Raw genomic sequence first — 17015 nt, 5'->3', positions numbered from 1 at the left:
TCAAGCAATGTTATTTAATAGCTGCATATTAACACGTATAGATTAAGTGATTAATTTTAAACTTTGTATTCTTCAATCTGAAGCTAAATATGTGGATATAATTGAATTATTTTATTTCTGTATTTTCAGGACTTTTAACAGAAATTATATATATATATATATATATATATATATATATATATATATATATATATATATATATATATATATATATACAGTATGTGTGTGTGGTTGTGTGTGTGTATATATATATATACATATACTTATATATATATATATATATATATATATATATATATAAGTATATATATAATATTTATATATAAATATATATATATATATATATATATATATATATAATATATATATAAGTATATATATATGTATATACAGTATATATATATATATATATATATATATATATATATATATATATATATATATGTATATATATACATATACAGTATATATATATATATATATATGTATATATATATTTAATTATTGAAATACTCCATATTGGAAGAACACAGCCAATTTTGGTGGGTACTAAGCCTATATTGAATTCTATAGAGCCGAAAATATAATATTATTATTATCATTATTACTTGCTATGCTACAAACCTAGTTGGAAAAGCAGGATGCTATAAGCCCAATGGCTCCAACAGGGAAAATAGCAAGTGTCTATATGTCCTAAAATGTTCTGGTGGACGAATTATTATTTCTAGTATGCTTTAATCCTTGGACATGATATCCCTGGAATTTAAATTTACTGTAATTTTATTTTATTTAAATTTTTAAGCTTTAGTATAAATATATTTTTTTTATTCCTGAATTTAATCTTGCCAGATCTGCAAGAGTCGAGTTTGAATAATAATAATAATAATGATAATAATAATAATAATAATAATAATTATAGTGTGATTTAAATTCTATTCCAATTTAATGGGCTCAGACGATTGATTATATACTTGGTGATATCTGATCATTATTGGTGTGATCCTTTCGCTTTACAAATTTACAAATACTCTCGAAGAATGTTTCCATATACTCTCGAACAATGTTTCCAAATACTCTTGAATAATATTTCTATATACTCTCTCCAAATACTCTTGAATAATGTTTCTATATACTCTCGAACAATGTTTCTTATACTCTTGAACAATGTTTCTATATACTCTCGAACAATGTTTCCAAATACTCTTGAATAATATTTCTATATACTCTCTCCAAATACTCTTGAATAATGTTTCTATATACTCTCGAACAATGTTTCCTTATACTCTCGAACAATGTTTCCAAATAATCTTGAATAATGTTTCTATATACTCTAGAACAATGTTTCCATATACTCTCGAACAATGTTTCTTATACTCTCGAACAATGTATCCAAATACTCTTGAATAATATTTCTATATACTCTCTAACAATGTTTCTTATACTCTAGAAGAATGTTTCCAAATATTCTCGAACAATGTTTCTTATACTCTAGAAGAATGTTTCCAAATATTCTTGAAGACTGTTTACAAATACACTCGAACAATGTTTCCATATACTCACGAAGACTGTTTCCAAATACTCTTGAAGAATGTTTCTATATACTCTCGAACAATGTTTCTTATACTCTCGAAGAATGTTTCTAAATACTCTTGAAGAATGTTTCCATATACTCTCGAAGAATGTTTCTTATACTCTCGAAGAATGTTTCTAAATACTCTTGAAGAATGTTTCCTTATACTCTCGAAGAATGTTTCCATATACACTAGAAGAATGTTTCCATAAACTCTCGAAGACTGTTTCCATATACTCTCGTACAATGTTTCCAAATACTCTTGAAGGATGTTTCTATATACTCTCGACGAATGTTCCCATATACTCTCGAAGGAGGTTTCCATGTACTCCCGAAGAATGTATCCAAATATTCTCAAAGAATATTTCCAAATATTCTTAAAGATTTTTCCCTTATACTCTCGAACAAGGTTTCCAAATATTCTCGAAGAATGAGAACAAGGTTTCTGATGGCTCCAATCTCACATCCATATTCGTTTTCGGGAAGTTCCACCTGAAAATTAAAAGAGAATTTGATAATTACCGAGTTTTTTTAAGTAATGGAAAATTGTTTGTAAATGGTAGCATTACTCTGAAGTCATTCAGAATTGTTTATTATTATTATTATCATTATTATTATTATTACTTGCTAAGCTACAACCCTAGTTGGAAAAGCAGGATGCTATAAGCCCAGGGGCCCTAACAGGGAAAAAATAGCCCAGTGAGGAAAGGAAACGAGGAAAAATAAAATATTTTAAGAACAGCAACAACATTAAAATAAATATTCCCTATATAAACATAATAACTTATAACAAAACAAGAGGAAGAGAAATTAGATAGAAGAGTGTGTCCGAGTGTTACCCTCATTGATTGCAGATCAGGTTTATTGGCTGGATTTTTTTTTTCTATAAAAGGCATTAAGTTTCGAGAGAGAATAACTCCTGCACTGATCGATCTACATTGATTACCTATTAAGGCTAGAATTGAATTTAAGATTTGTTTGTTGACTCACAAAGCACTTACAAAGTGATAAGCCTAAATATCTCCGTGATTGTTTGGTCCCCTACCATCAAACTACTAGCGCTGCTGTAAGAGTTAGACATGCTGATGACCCATATAGACTATTCGAAATTAGTGTGAATCATGCAATAGGAGGAAGAACTTTTTGTTATGCTGCACCGAGACTCTTCAACGACCTTCCACTTGATGTCAAGAATAGCAAAAATGTGGCAGCTTTCAAGAAAAACCTGAAGACTTATCTCTTTGGAAAGTGTTATAATAGTGATCTAAAAACTATTAAGCCTGAATACAAATGCTAGCGAATAACTGAAAAGATACAGAGCAAAATATAAACTGGAAAGAAATTATTTTCACACATCAAGGCCCACCTGAACAGACTCTCAAGCCCTGTCCACACGATCGAGCATGCCCAACGGGCAAACAGTGGTACTAGAACACAATAGTTAGTGAAAATGAGGGTTGATGACGTCAGAAGCTGGAAAACTAAAGGTAGGGATCTGGCAACACTGAATGATGCCGGATCCCTCTCTTTGGTTTTTCCCACTTCTGACGTCATTAACCCTCATTCTTACTAACTATTGTGTTCTGGTACCACTGTTTGCCCGTTGGGCATGCTCGATCGTGTGGACAGGGCTTTAGTGTCTGATGGAGGGCGAGAAATAAACCCCTAAAAGTAAAAGTAAAAGTAAAGTAATTATATATGTTTCACCAATGTCTCTTGACACGAACTTTTCTCGACTTCAAATTATCGTTAATCTATTTTTTTTCAGCAGATGCCATCCTTCGCGTATTCAAGGATTATAGACTTTCAAGTAGACTTCGGATTTAAGGAAGGAATGGGTCTGGTTAGCGATTTTGAAGGTGAGCATACAACTGTCATTTAAATTTTTTTTAATCCATTATTATGCAAGTTAACCCTCCCCCTCTTGGTGTACGGTAGACATGTAAGTCTACAGTATGCTGAGATGTCCCCTCTTGGTATACGGTAGACATTTAAGTCTACAGTATGCTGAGAGGGGGCCTTGCATACTTTTTTTTAATTTTATTTTTCTAACTTGTGTAGCTTCCAGATTGGTAATATGGTGAATTCTGAGTTCAGAAAATGAAAATCTTGTATATACAAAATTTTTGAAAGTGGTTCATATAGTATCTTTTAGTATACATAGTCTGATCATTACATATTTTATTATTAAATTAGGAGTTTAAATTTTAGTTGGAAATGGTATTTAATCTTCTCCTTTTTCCAGGTCTTATCCAGAGCAGAGCTTTGTCAAGAGCAGGAAAGTCATCCAAAGTCCAAAAACTTGAAGAAAAAAGTCAAGATATCTAAGAGTGCCCTGAACGCTTCGTTTTCCAGAAGTTTTTTAAAAACAACTGAACTACGGTAAAATCATTATTTATTCTTAGCTATTAATTTACTGGCTGCCTTACCGATAGAGTCTGTGGCCTGCAGTGCAGGTCGTTCTAGTGCATGTAACAAATAGAGCCTGTGGCCTGCAGTGCAGGTCGTTCTAGTGCATGAAACCGATAGAGCCTGTGGCCTGCAGTGTAGGTCGTTCTAGTGCATGAAACCGATAGAGCCTGTGGCCTGCAGTGCAGGTCGTTCTAGTGCATGCCTGCCTTAGCTATTACTTTACTTGTTTTACTTTAAGGGCTGCTTATCTGGTCCTGTACGGCAGGGGAACACTACTCTATAAAGGACCTCCACTGTCATTTTATGATGTTCATTTGGGAGCATTTAAATTTTCACAATGTGTATTGCTCGCTTACTGTTTGGTAATCCCTGTTAAAACACTCGCAGAATAAGAAAATCCCTAGTTTCCTCTGGAAGGCCTTAATATCTTTAATTATTAATGTTGAGAACACTGGAGACATTTTTTTAATCCTAGATGTGGAGTGTTCTTTGCCATAATAATTTGTTCCAATGCGGATAAAAACCAAAGTCTTTTAGAGATATTGTTTACACTGCGAGCTGGAACAGCAGTTCAACGAAGTTGACTTTGTTAACCAGGTAGTAAACGACAGGTGGGAGCAAGGGCTGGAAGCCCCCCCTATCCTCTCCCCACCTTTTTACTTCTCAAAGTCTGTTTCCACTGAATTCTTGGACAGACACAGTAAGGTGTGTTACAAGGATTTTGGATGACTCAAAATGTTTTTATTCCATCCGCGGAGACTCCATTTGCTTTTTGGTTGAGCGATTTGGTTTAAGCGTTTAGAGAGTTCGTATGATTTTGTATAACTTATTCTTGAAGTCGTTTACCGTGTTAGTGTTTACTACATCCGCTGGAAGTCTATTCCAAGTATTTGCTATTTTGCTAAATTGCCAAATTGAGCGGTGTTGTACCTTTTTAATTCCAGTTTGTATCCGTTACCTCTGGACTGATTTGTGCTAAGCGTGAATAGATTGTTGTAATCTACATATGTTATTCCTTCAGAATTTTGAATGCCTCTATTAACTGTCCCCTTATTTGTCGAGTTTGTAGATCAAGTTCAAACGTTCCATCCTCCGTCTATATCCAATAATCCAAATTACTCTAGTGTTGGAACTAGTTTATTGGCCCTAGAATATACTGCTTCCAGTCTATCTATATCTTTCTGAATACTTGGAGTCCAGAATTGGACTGTATTCTAGATGGGGTCTTAACTAGTGATGTACAGCTGTAGTATAGTGTCTTTGTTTCTGTATTTAAATTGTTTCTTTACGTAACCTATTAGATTTTGTGCTTTTCAGCTATTATGCTCTGTTTGGTGAACTTCAAATCCTTGCTGATAATAATACTGAGCGCTTCCTCCTGGTCCAAGTTGGCTATATTATCGCCAGGGTTTCAATCTTCTAAGGACGCCTATTATTATTATTATTATTATTATTATTATTATTATTATTATTATTATTATTATTATTATTATTACTTGCTAAGCTACAACACTAGTTGGAAAAGCAGGATGCTGTAAGCCCAGGGGCTCCAACAAGGAAAATAGCCCAGTGAGGATAGGAAACAAGGAAAAATAGAATATTTTAAGAACAGTAACAAAATTAAAATAAATCTTTCATATATAAACTATAAAACTTTAACAAAACTAGAGAAAGAGAAATAAGATAGAATAGTGTGCTCGAGTGTACCCTCAAGCAAGAGAACTCTTTCTCGTTAAACATCCTTATTTGACTGCCATTTGAATAAATAATTTACAGTTCAAGGTAAGAACTGTTCTACCTCCTCTATGACTTTCTCTTATACAATAACAAGGTTCTGAGCTTATATATCTTTGCCATTCGCTTTTTTATTGCCTTTTGAGCATCGAAATTCTTTTGTTATAAGTATAATTTATAATCTGGAATATTTTGTCATCTGGGGAACTGACTATTCAGTGCACCTTTTCCACAGTAGCCAGCTAAGAGTGCTTCTTTCCTTTGCTTGTTTTTCAGTCACCATAAGCTTACAGTCTGCTTGTGTCAGTTTTCATTTCTCTCCTCATTGTGTTCATCAATTTTTAAAAAATGTTCAAGACTTCACCAGATTGTGCTATTAACACAAAATCATCTCCTTATAATAATTTCTAAGTCACCCTTGTTTCTGCTTATGTCAGTTTTCATTTCTCTCCTCCTCATTGTGTTCATCCATTTTCCAAATATGTTGACGACTTTATCAAATTGTGCTGTTAGCAAAATCATCAGTTTATAATAATTTCTAAGTCACATTTGTTTCTGCTTATGTCAGCTTTCATTTCGCTCCTCATTGTGTTCATGAATTTTTAAAAAAAAGTTTCACGACTTGATCAGATTGTGCTGTTAGCACGAAATCATCTGCCAAAAGTAATTTCCAGGGCCCATCTTGCCTGCCTTTTTAAAACTTCTTCCATTCGAATGATTAGGGCCAGGAATCAATGCCAGTCTTTTGGTAGATATTAGGATTTCTCTAAAATTATCCGGTAAACCACAGACCCTGGTAGTGTTTCCTTATTACATAGAATCCCAGGTCTGTAGTACTGGCAGTGAAATTTCTGCACTGGAACTTTCAACAAGAAACACTTTACAATTGGTTCTGTAGCAGTGCATTTCATCAAGTAACTTATGGAAAGGCATTAAATCTTTCATAGTGGATTTATCTCAAATTTAAGAAAGCCAGGAAGCCACTGTTGCTAATGCTATTAAGGCTCTGTAGCTATAAATAATTCCATAGCAGCCAATCTTAAGCAACTGCGATACTCCAGTATAGATTTGTATTTAAATAACAAAGAAGTATATTTATGTACCAGAACAATGTTCATTGTTAGTAACCCAACTAGTAGGCTATATTGCCTGCATTTTTATTTGCGTACACACATAAGTACACATACAAAACACAAATGGGGAACGTTTGCATGCGTATATGGAAGATTCTAATAGAATTAACAATGGGTTTATGATAATTTGGTGGTACAGTAATACCTCGGTATATGAAAGTTTCTGTATATGAAAAACTCGTACTATATGGCATGCCAAGATTTTTTCGCCTCATATTACGAAAAAATACTCGAGATACGAAACGAAATTCGCCCAGTTCAGTTAGGTATGTTACATGATTCAAATGTATTTGGCTCTTATTTCATTGTTTCATTATACGAATCATGTTATGAAAACCACTCCAGAACAAATTAATTTTGTATCCTGAGGTATCACGTAGTTTGTTCATAAAATTGCATAAACCTAAAAAGTATTGCAAATTTTGACAGAGGAAACTAAAAATTCTTTCTCGAGTCAATGCCATAATTGTAGGTCAAAGTGAAAGACGGTGATGTGAGAAAGTTGAAAAAAGCGTTTTCAGTGACTCTGATCTAAAGGTTGAAATCGAAATAGCATCACTGAGGAATTCTGCTATATCTAAATTGATATAAACTGTTAATCTCGATTAACTTACGAGTAAAATTATCTTTTCTTTTATATCCACTTTATGTAAGACAAATACAATTAGCATTTTGACATCACTGCAATCCCAGTTTCTTATCGATGTACTCATAAGATAAATTTTTTTTCAAAAATAGCTAAATGGAAAGTTTATATAGCCAAATTCAAGCACTGAGGATGTCTGGACAATCAATCAGAGCAATAATAAAAACATAAAGGTGTAAAATATCTGATAATATTTTTCATAAATCATTGGGAAGTTTTCATGGCTGTAGCTAGGCAGTGACATTTAGAGCACCAGCCATAATAGCAACAACAGAACAAAAAAAATGGGTAAACTTACGTCTTCTGCACCATTTCCCAGTGAAACCTTCTTCACAGGTACATTTAATGCCTGTACAAGAGCCATGGCGACATTTCCTGGAACAGCGAGCGACGGATATGGCACCTACGTTGTGCCCGGTTACGACTTCGCAGTGGTCGCCAGCAAAGCCACGGGGACACCTACACTTATTGACATTTCGACACCGACCTCCATTGATGCAAGGAATGACACATTTACCTGTTCATTAAATCGAGGATTAGAATCGTGTTGATGTTCTGCTGTTGATTTGTTTAGAATTTTATAAAGAATTGTGAAGTTTTGCAAACTAATAATCTCAGTACGCATAGCAATATTTCGACTAATCTTGGATTTTATGGAATATTTTTTATTTCACTTGATTGCACAGGTCTTATATGGCATATAAAGGATTAAATTTAAAACAAAAATAGGATCTAAGGACCTTTCTATTATGTATTGCAATCGCTTTATGTAAAGAAATTAATTGCATTGAATTCTCTAAAATGTTTTTTTATGGTTTGTTATGCTTCCAGAAAGCTAAAATCACTGACTTCATTACCGCATGCACTCACTGCCCAGTCCATGTAAAGTTTACAACGGTTCCCAAAGGCTAAAATCATTGTCAGATCTAAATTAAACAACAGCTGGAAGTGTTGAAAGTCAAGAAACAAAGTAAGCTTGCTTACCAACTTTCTCAATGGGAATTCATCTTAAGAGATTCTTAGTGAAATCTTATCAGAACTTTGACATATCCTTTAATATTTCACATGGAATTCACACTACCCTACCTTAATTCCATAAAATATATGAAAGGAATTTTTTAATCAGTGCAGTATAGCTTTGATAGTGAGAATCACGATTGATTTTTAATTGCAAATGAATATTATGCTATTCTAAATGTTGTTAATGCCGTCGTTAACACTACCTTCAAATCATCGAAAAGTTAGAGAAAGAGAAAGATGAAGGTTGCTTTTACTTATTTTATGATGCATACATCAAGCAGACTAATGATATCAAGATTAGAGTATAATGAAGACTTCAATATTCTGATATTTAGACATTCAAATAAAATTCTGCCACTTACTAAATTCACACCGATTTCCATAGTAACCTTTTGAACAAGCGCAGGTGTCCTTCTGGACACACTTTCCTCCATTTTCACATTTGTCACGACATATACCTGCAATAGGGGATCAGCTTAGAATCCAGAAGAGCTATGAAAACAACTCAATAAGAATAAAGATACTATACGGGTACATAAGGTTCTATGGCTTACCAAATTATCAGCTGAAGAAAATTCAGAGAGTACAAAACACAGCCGCTAGATTAATAAAAGGACTACACAATAGGGATAGAATTACCCCTGCACTAATTAAATTACACTGGCTGTCGGTAAAGGCGAGATTTGAATACAAACTATTCTTACTAACGTTTAAGATAGTGAATCAAAATGAACCAAAATATCTAAAAGAATGCCCGAACAAACTAGAACTAGAAACAAATGTTACCATAAGACACATGAGTGGCAAACATAGACTATCTGAACCAAGAACAAATAGTAAATTTGGTGAAAGGGCTTTTAGCTACTGTGCGCCTAGACATTATGATAAACTGCCAACTGAAATGAAGGACCTAAAGGGAGCAATTGAATTTAAGAAGAAACTAAAGACATTACTTTTCACAAGATCATATGATTTGGAAGATGCTACAATCAAGGATTTGTATAAGTTATTATGAAAATGTTTCGTTAGATGATTGATATGGACCCGCCCGAGAAGTAGTTCACTCGACTTCAGTGGAGGGTTGGATTTAAACCCAAAACAAGTAAAACAAGTAAAAACTTAAGCCCAGTCCACACGATCGAGTATGATCGACGGGCAAACGGTGATACCAGTCCACAATAGGTAGTGAGAATGACGTCAGAGGCGGGAAAACCACAGGCAGGGATGTGGCAAGACTGTTTGTTGCTAGATTCCTGCCTACGGTTTTCTCGCCTCTCATTATTAATACCTATTGTGGTCTGGTATCACTGTTTGCCTGTCAAGTATGCTCGTTAGTGTGGTCAGAGCTTTACAATCGTTCGACTTACGAGCATTCTGAGATACAAACAAGTCCAGCTGAAATGATAAATCTCAGATATTATATAAAAAGTTTTAACTATAAGATAAAGAAATACTGTAATAAAAGAATATTATATTTAATATAGTAAGCTAAACGATATTTTCAATTACCTGATATTGATTTCATATGAAAAAGGATTATATAATGACAGGAAAATCTATTTTTGGGTGAGAGAGCATGTTGTCCTAATCGAAGTTCCTCAATCCTATCCCATATCCTTCAAGACAAGGTTAACAATATTCGGGGAAGGATAGCTGTGGCTTGTTTTAAAAACATCCCTGATGTATACACAATATCTTTCGGGATATTTGCTCCAGAGGTTAGAACTCCGTGATACCTCTACAGGTAAAATTCTCTGGTATATCACTCACAGAAATTTCCCAAGTAGAAAGCTACCATTGAGGAACTTCCATCAGAACGACATGACTCGAGCCCAAAAATTGACTTTTGCAGCTGGAAATTATAGGTTGGTCCTACCTTAAGCCAAAATATAAAAACGATCAACTTACAGACAACTCGACTTACAAACAATATGACTTACCAACATCTTGGAACCTATCAAGTTTGTAAATTGAGGACCTTCTGTACTAAATAAATAAATAATTTGCGAGTCGTACAAAAGGAATAAGTAATGCGAAACTTACCTCCTTCACAGTGACGCCCTTGATATCCAGGAGGACACGTGCATCGTCCTGGTGTAGTACAAGTACCCCCATTCATACACTGAGGGTAACAAAGGGCTGTGTTACAATAAGGTCCCATATAACCCTCCGGACACTGACATTTTCGACCAACATCACATACTCCACCATTCTCACACTTTTCATCACACTCTGGGTCAACACCTGATGGAAAAAAAGAGAAAAATCTATATGAGTATGAAGAGACCACCAACTTCAGTAAAGTACCTCGGATTTGCCTTCTCTACAGATAATTAAGCAAAGTAGAACTCCCTTCTGCATGATTGAAAAGAGTGCCTGCATGTTAAATCTGAACTAAAACAAAGAAATTATTGGAGATTCCACTTCAAGATAAAGCATAGATGCCTGGCTTGAATTTCTGCTAATCAAACACAGCAGATGTGGTCTGAAGATTGTTTTGGTTCTGGGGCCCAAGTCCCTTACTTTAAAAGTACTGCTAGCTTTGAAGACTTACCCTCATGTTGATATATTCTCACAGCCTGAACTACTGAGTATGCTAGTGACTAGCAAGGTCACTATGCACTCTACCTTGTTTAAGCCAGCAAAATTGCTATTGCATTTAACCCACTAACATTTGACTTGTGTGTTGATAATATAATCTAATCTAATAGCTGTCCATTGTTACCATGACGACATTCAAAGTTCCTCAATAATGCTGAACATAACGTAAATACCAGCGCCATTTGTGGGGGATTGATATGGCTCACCAGGCCAATCTTGTACTTGCATACCCTGCCACACGTTGAACACGTTAAAATGCGGAATTACAGCTTCAGTGTGTCACTGCTGCCTTTTAAAGGTGAGATGCTCCAAGGCAATGAACCAGACAATTTTGTCACTAGCTAGAGATTCCAGGTTAGATGGTTGAGTTTTTCTTTTCTTTAAGGCTGACTTAGTTTGATCTTTGTATCTCTTCCTAGGCTGCTATGTCTTTGGTGGCCAATTTTTAGCAGTTCGTATAAAATTTGCTTTGCGAGTCGTCTTTCAGGCATATGGATCTTGTGACCAAGCCAGTGTATTTGGCATTCAGTGATCATTGGCTCTATGCTAGTGTATCCAATTTGTTCTAGAATCTCTCTGTGGGGAGTCTGATCTCTCCGGGCTAGGCCAATCATTTACTGTAAATAGGAAATGTGAAACATTTTTCAGTTGCTTAAGATTTGGTTGATACAGAGTCCTGGTCTCTGTACCATAGAGAAGAATTAAGATACATACTGTCTTATATGGTTGGATCTTACTGGCCAGCCTGATGTGTTCACTCTGAAAAACCATGATCCTCAGTCAGAGATATGGAGCACCAGAGACCTGGAGCACAAGCCCGCTGGAATGATATCCCACCGGATAGGAAAGAGTGGAGGAGTCTTGTCGAGGGTGGCTAAAGACCACATGGGCCCGGAGCCAGTGGCGTGAGTAAATCAGTCAGCCAAAAACATGTGAGGGCCTTTAAATTTTTTATCAAACATCACCAATCTCAGTAGTGGGGAACAATGCTATCAAGGTATTTGAAAATTGGTACCACCAGCAATTGTGGATTATCAACAAGAAAACAGTTACATTTTAATTTGGTTTCGTTCATTGTAATATGACTTCTGTTTTTCTTGGATCTATGTGTGAACCACATGCCTTATATATTAAAGGTAGGGTTATTCAAAATGTGTTGCGCTGACTCCACGGCGTAGGCCAAAATGATAGCATCATCAGCATATCGCAAGTCAACTTATTGTAGAGCTGATCCATTTTATTGGATCTTATTCTCTCGTTACGGTTCACTTTCCCTTTGCCTACACACACACCTAATAGTCTAACCTATTCTTTACAGATTCTCCTCTGTCGTCATACACCTGACAACACTGGGATTACCAAACAATTCTTCACCCAAGGGGTTAACTACTGCATTGTAATTGTTCAGTGGTCACTTTTCTCTTGGTTAGGATAGAAGGGATTCTTTAGCTATGGTAAGCAGCTCTTCTAGGAGAAGGACACTCCAAAATCAAAACATTGTTCTCTGGTTTTGGATAGTGCCGTAGCCTCTGTATCATGGTCTTCCACTGTCTTGGGTTAGAGTTCTCTACCTTGAGGTTACACTTGGACACTATTCTATCTTATTTCTCTTCCTCTTGTTTCGTTAAAGTTTTTATCGTTTACATAGGAGATATTTATTTTAATGTTACTGTTCCTAGAATATTTTACTTTTCCTTGTTTCCTTTCCTCACTAGGCTCTTTTACCTGCTGGAGCACCTGGGCTTATAGCATCCTGCTTTTCCAACTAGGGTTGTAGCTTAGCAAGTAATAATAATAATAATAATAATAATAATAATAATAATAATAATAATAATAATATAAACCATCTGATGTTAGACAGGTTCCCATTCTGCTAAAATGAAGTGTAATACAGTGCATAAAATAAGCAAAGTGTTTATATAATTCATCCATGTACCTATATATATATATATATATATATATATATATATATATATATATATATATATATATATATATATATATATATATATATATATATATATATATATATATAACCTTTTAAGAAAGCTACATCTGACAGCTAGCTGCTTCCAGAAAGGGTGCACCCAATTTAAGAACCAACTTACGAAGGCCAACACAAATATCCACTTACAGCAATTAGTTAAGTGTGAGATAATATTTTCTTTACATAATGTAACATAAAATAGAAATATCACTTTATATATTATAAAAAAGTCAAAAAGATTTCTTATGTATCGACATAATTCTATAAAATCATAAGCCTAACTATAGTCAATTCTTTTTATTGAGGCAGATTTGCACCGACTCGCAGGGGTGCCCCTTTCGCTCGGAAAAGTTTCTTGATCGCTGATTGGTTAGAATTATCTTGTCCAACCAACCAGCGATCAGGAAACCTTTCCGAGCTAAAAGGGCACCCTTGCGAGTTGGTGCAAATCTGCCTCATTAAAAAGAATTGACTATAGTTCGTGTTAAGTTGAAAACCAGGACATTCACGACTATCTTTTCCATTTTTGAATGAAAAAAAATAGTTCAAGAAGAATATTGAATAAGAGTACGAAAGAAAATATTACATGGAAGTTTGTCACCTAATCTACAAGCTACAAGGTTGGATGTCTAAAATGTCCACAAGCTACAAGGTTGGGTGTTTGAAATGTCCATAAGCTACAAGATTGTGTGTCTAAAAGTGCCACAAGCTACATGGTTGTGTCTAATATTTCCACCGTCTACAAGGTTGAGTGTCTGAAATTTCCACAAATTACAAAGTTGTAAGTTTGAAATTTCCACAAGCTACAAGGATTCGTGTTTTGAAATGTCCACAAGCTACAAGGATGTGTGTTTTGAAATGTCCACAAGTTACAAGATTCAGTATCTAAAATTTCCACAGGCTACAAGATTGAGTGTCTGAAATTTCCACAAATTACAAAGTTGTAAGTTTGAAATTTCCACAAGCTACAAGGATGTGTGTTTTGAAATGTCCACAAGCTACAAGGATGTGTGTTTTGAAATGTCCACAAGCTACAAGGATGTGTGTTTTGAAATGTCCACAAGCTACAAGGATGTGTGTTTTGAAATGTCCACAAGCTACAAGGATGTGTGTTTTGAAATGTCCACAAGCTACAAGGATGTGTGTTTTGAAATGTCCACAAGCTACAAGGATGTGTGTTTGAAATGTCCACAAGCTACAAGGATGTGTGTTTTGAAATGTCCACAAGTTACAAGATTCAGTATCTAAAATTTCCACAGGCTACAAGATAGAGTGTCTGAAATTTCCACAAATTACAAAGTTGTGAGTTTGAAATGTTCACAAGCTACAAGGATGTGTGTTTGAAATGTCCACAAGCTACAAGATTGAGTGTCTGAAATTTCCACAAATTACAAAGTTGTGAGTTTGAAATGTTCACAAGCTACAAGGATGTGTGTTTGAAATGTCCACAAGCTACAAGATTGAGTGTCTGAAATTTCCACAAATTACAAAGTTGTGAGTTTGAAATGTTCACAAGCTACAAGGATGTGTGTTTGAAATGTCCACAAGCTACAAGATTGAGTGTCTGAAATTTCCACAAATTACAAAGTTGTGAGTTTGAAATGTTCACAAGCTACAAGGATGTGTGTTTGAAATGTCCACAAGCTACAAGATTGAGTGTCTGAAATTTCCACAAATTACAAAGTTGTGAGTTTGAAATGTTCACAAGGTACAAGGTTGATTGTCTAAATTTTTTACAGTACAATGATTCGTGCTTTGAAATGTCCACAAGCTACAAGGTTGGGTGTCTAAAATTTCCACAAAATACAAAGTTGTAAGTTTGAAATGTCCACAAGCTACAGGGATGTGTGTTTGAAATTTCCAAAATCTACAAGGTTGAGTGTCTAAAATTTCCACAATTTACAAGTATTTGTGTTTTGATATGTCCACAAGCTACAAGATTCAGTGTCTAAAATCTCCACAAGCTACAAGGTTTAGTATTTAAAATTCCCAAAAGCTACAAGATTGAGTGTCTAAAATTTCCAAAATTTACAAGTATTCGTGCTTTGAAATGTCCACAAGCTACAAGATTCAGTGTCTAAAATCTCCACAAGCTACAAAATTGAGTGTCTAAAATCTTCACAAGCTACAAGATTGAGTGTCTAAAATCTCCACAAGCTACAAGGTTGAGTGTCTAAAAGTTTCACTGATGAAATGCATACCGTAACTGTTGTTGTGCTTACTGGACTCTGTGCATTCCTTCCGGAGTTTTAGTCTCAGTGGCGTCCCTGCCAAGGGCTTCCCTCTCTGCGTCTGGATCAGGAGGCCAATGTCGAAGGAGGCTATTCCAGAGGCGTTTCCATAGCAGAAGAGGTTGACGGTGAACACTGAAAGGGCAAAGATGTGAAAGGTCGAAGTCAATATGATGATTTGATATCAAAAGTCCCTATCGTTGCATTTAGAAAATAACTCGACTCCAATCGTATGTAGATTCCAGAAACAGTGTCAATATGTTTCACTGTTCATGCTCAAATATACTACAATGTTTTACTCCATTAATGAATTAAACAGGAAAAATAGCATTAGAGGGATCTGAATCTATCAGTCAATGCCTTAAAGATAATCATAGATGGAAACACTTTTTGTGGATTATCATTCTGTTATAAAACAATTCAAATTCGACAATTGATAAATATGAAATATTTCGTGCACGAAAACATGGATGACTTTCTTGTTCTCTGTTTCCATACTGTGGATTTGATAATAAATACCAGCTATGCAGTGTGATTTGCAAAATACCCCAAAACATGTAAGATAAAACTGATTTTATCCTTTAGAGAGTCTGGTTCTCTTGCGTTAGAGGACCAGGGAAGTAGTAACACTTGAAGTGAAGGAAAGCAGTAACACTTGAAGTGAAGGAAAACAGTAACACTTGAAGTGAAGGCAAGCAGTAACACTTGAAGTGAAGGAAAACAGTAACACTTGAAGTGAAGGCAAGCAGTAACACTTGAAGTGAAGGAAAGCAGTAACACTTGAAGTGAAGGAAAGTAGTAACGCTTGAAGTGAAGGCAAGCAGTAACACTCGAAGTGAAGGAAAGCAGTAACACTTGAAGTGAAGGCAAGCAGTAACACTCGAAGTGAAGGAAAGCAGTAACACTTGAAGTGAAGGAAAGCAAAGTGAACAAGATCTAGAAGTCTAGTACCTGGCATGTAATTTGGAGCTGACCTCCGGAAGAGTCCTCCCTTTCTGCAGCATCGTATAATGAAGAAAAATGCAATATGCAACATGATGATGATAATGAGGATGACGTAAATGATAATGGTGATAATGATTTTGGCCAGGCGCTCTCTTAATTTCCTTCATACTGTACCGCACGAGTATTTCATACACGCTCATACACTGTAATGCTGTTGCTTTTTTATCTCTCACTCTCTCCTGCACTGATAATAGAAAAACCTGTTTAACCTTGCCATCGCATGTTTTACATTGTTGGAATTTTTTTGTCATTGTTGCACTCAACCGTTTGTATATAAGCTTGTTATCTTGCTTGAATAGTCAGTTACGTTTACCTCACCTTTTTGTTGGTAGCTATCAGCTAGCTACCTTGCTACAGAGAGAGAGAGAGAGAGAGAGAGAGAGAGAGAGAGAGAGAGAGAGAGAGAGAGAGAGAGAGAGAGAGAGTTACGAGGATTTTGGAGATCTCAAAGACTTGTTAGTCCAACCGTGGAGACTCCGCTTGCTTTTGGTATAGCGATTTACTTTTGGAGAGTTCTTATGACCTTGTCTCGACAGAGAGAGAGAGAGAGAGAGAGAGGGAGAGAGAGAGAGAGAGAGAGAGAGAGAGAGAGAGAGAGAGAGAGAGAGAGAGAGAGATTACCTTTGGGTTTCCTTGGAATTCTTCCCGTCGGAGGCAGAGATACAACTGGGGCCTC

General features: G+C 35.4%; 1 protein-coding gene across 3 annotated transcripts in view; it reads right to left on the bottom strand.

The window, feature by feature from the left end:
- Positions 1-517: 517 nt before the first annotated feature.
- The window catches only part of LOC137655092 (uncharacterized), a 36338-nt gene continuing 19840 nt past the window's right edge, over positions 518-17015 (bottom strand). For 2 of the 3 annotated variants that reach the window (XM_068388983.1, XM_068388985.1), the window contains exons 6-11: positions 16961-17015; positions 15305-15469; positions 10559-10759; positions 8878-8973; positions 7794-8012; positions 518-2062 (exon numbers count right to left, since the gene is read on the bottom strand). The exon at positions 16961-17015 is cut by the window's right edge and continues 90 nt beyond it. In XM_068388983.1, coding sequence (XP_068245084.1) covers positions 2031-2062; positions 7794-8012; positions 8878-8973; positions 10559-10759; positions 15305-15469; positions 16961-17015 — 768 coding nt within the window. In that variant the 3' untranslated portion in view covers positions 518-2030. The remainder of the gene's footprint in view (positions 2063-7793; positions 8013-8877; positions 8974-10558; positions 10760-15304; positions 15470-16960) is intronic. The other variant, XM_068388986.1, reaches the window with a different exon arrangement.

The sequence above is a fragment of the Palaemon carinicauda genome, chromosome 16 (assembly GCF_036898095.1).
Source record: "Palaemon carinicauda isolate YSFRI2023 chromosome 16, ASM3689809v2, whole genome shotgun sequence".
In the NCBI taxonomy this organism is placed as follows: Eukaryota; Metazoa; Arthropoda; class Malacostraca; order Decapoda; family Palaemonidae; genus Palaemon; species Palaemon carinicauda.
The sequence above is the reverse complement of the archived record's forward strand: the minus strand, read 5'-3'. Positions and strand labels throughout refer to the sequence as shown.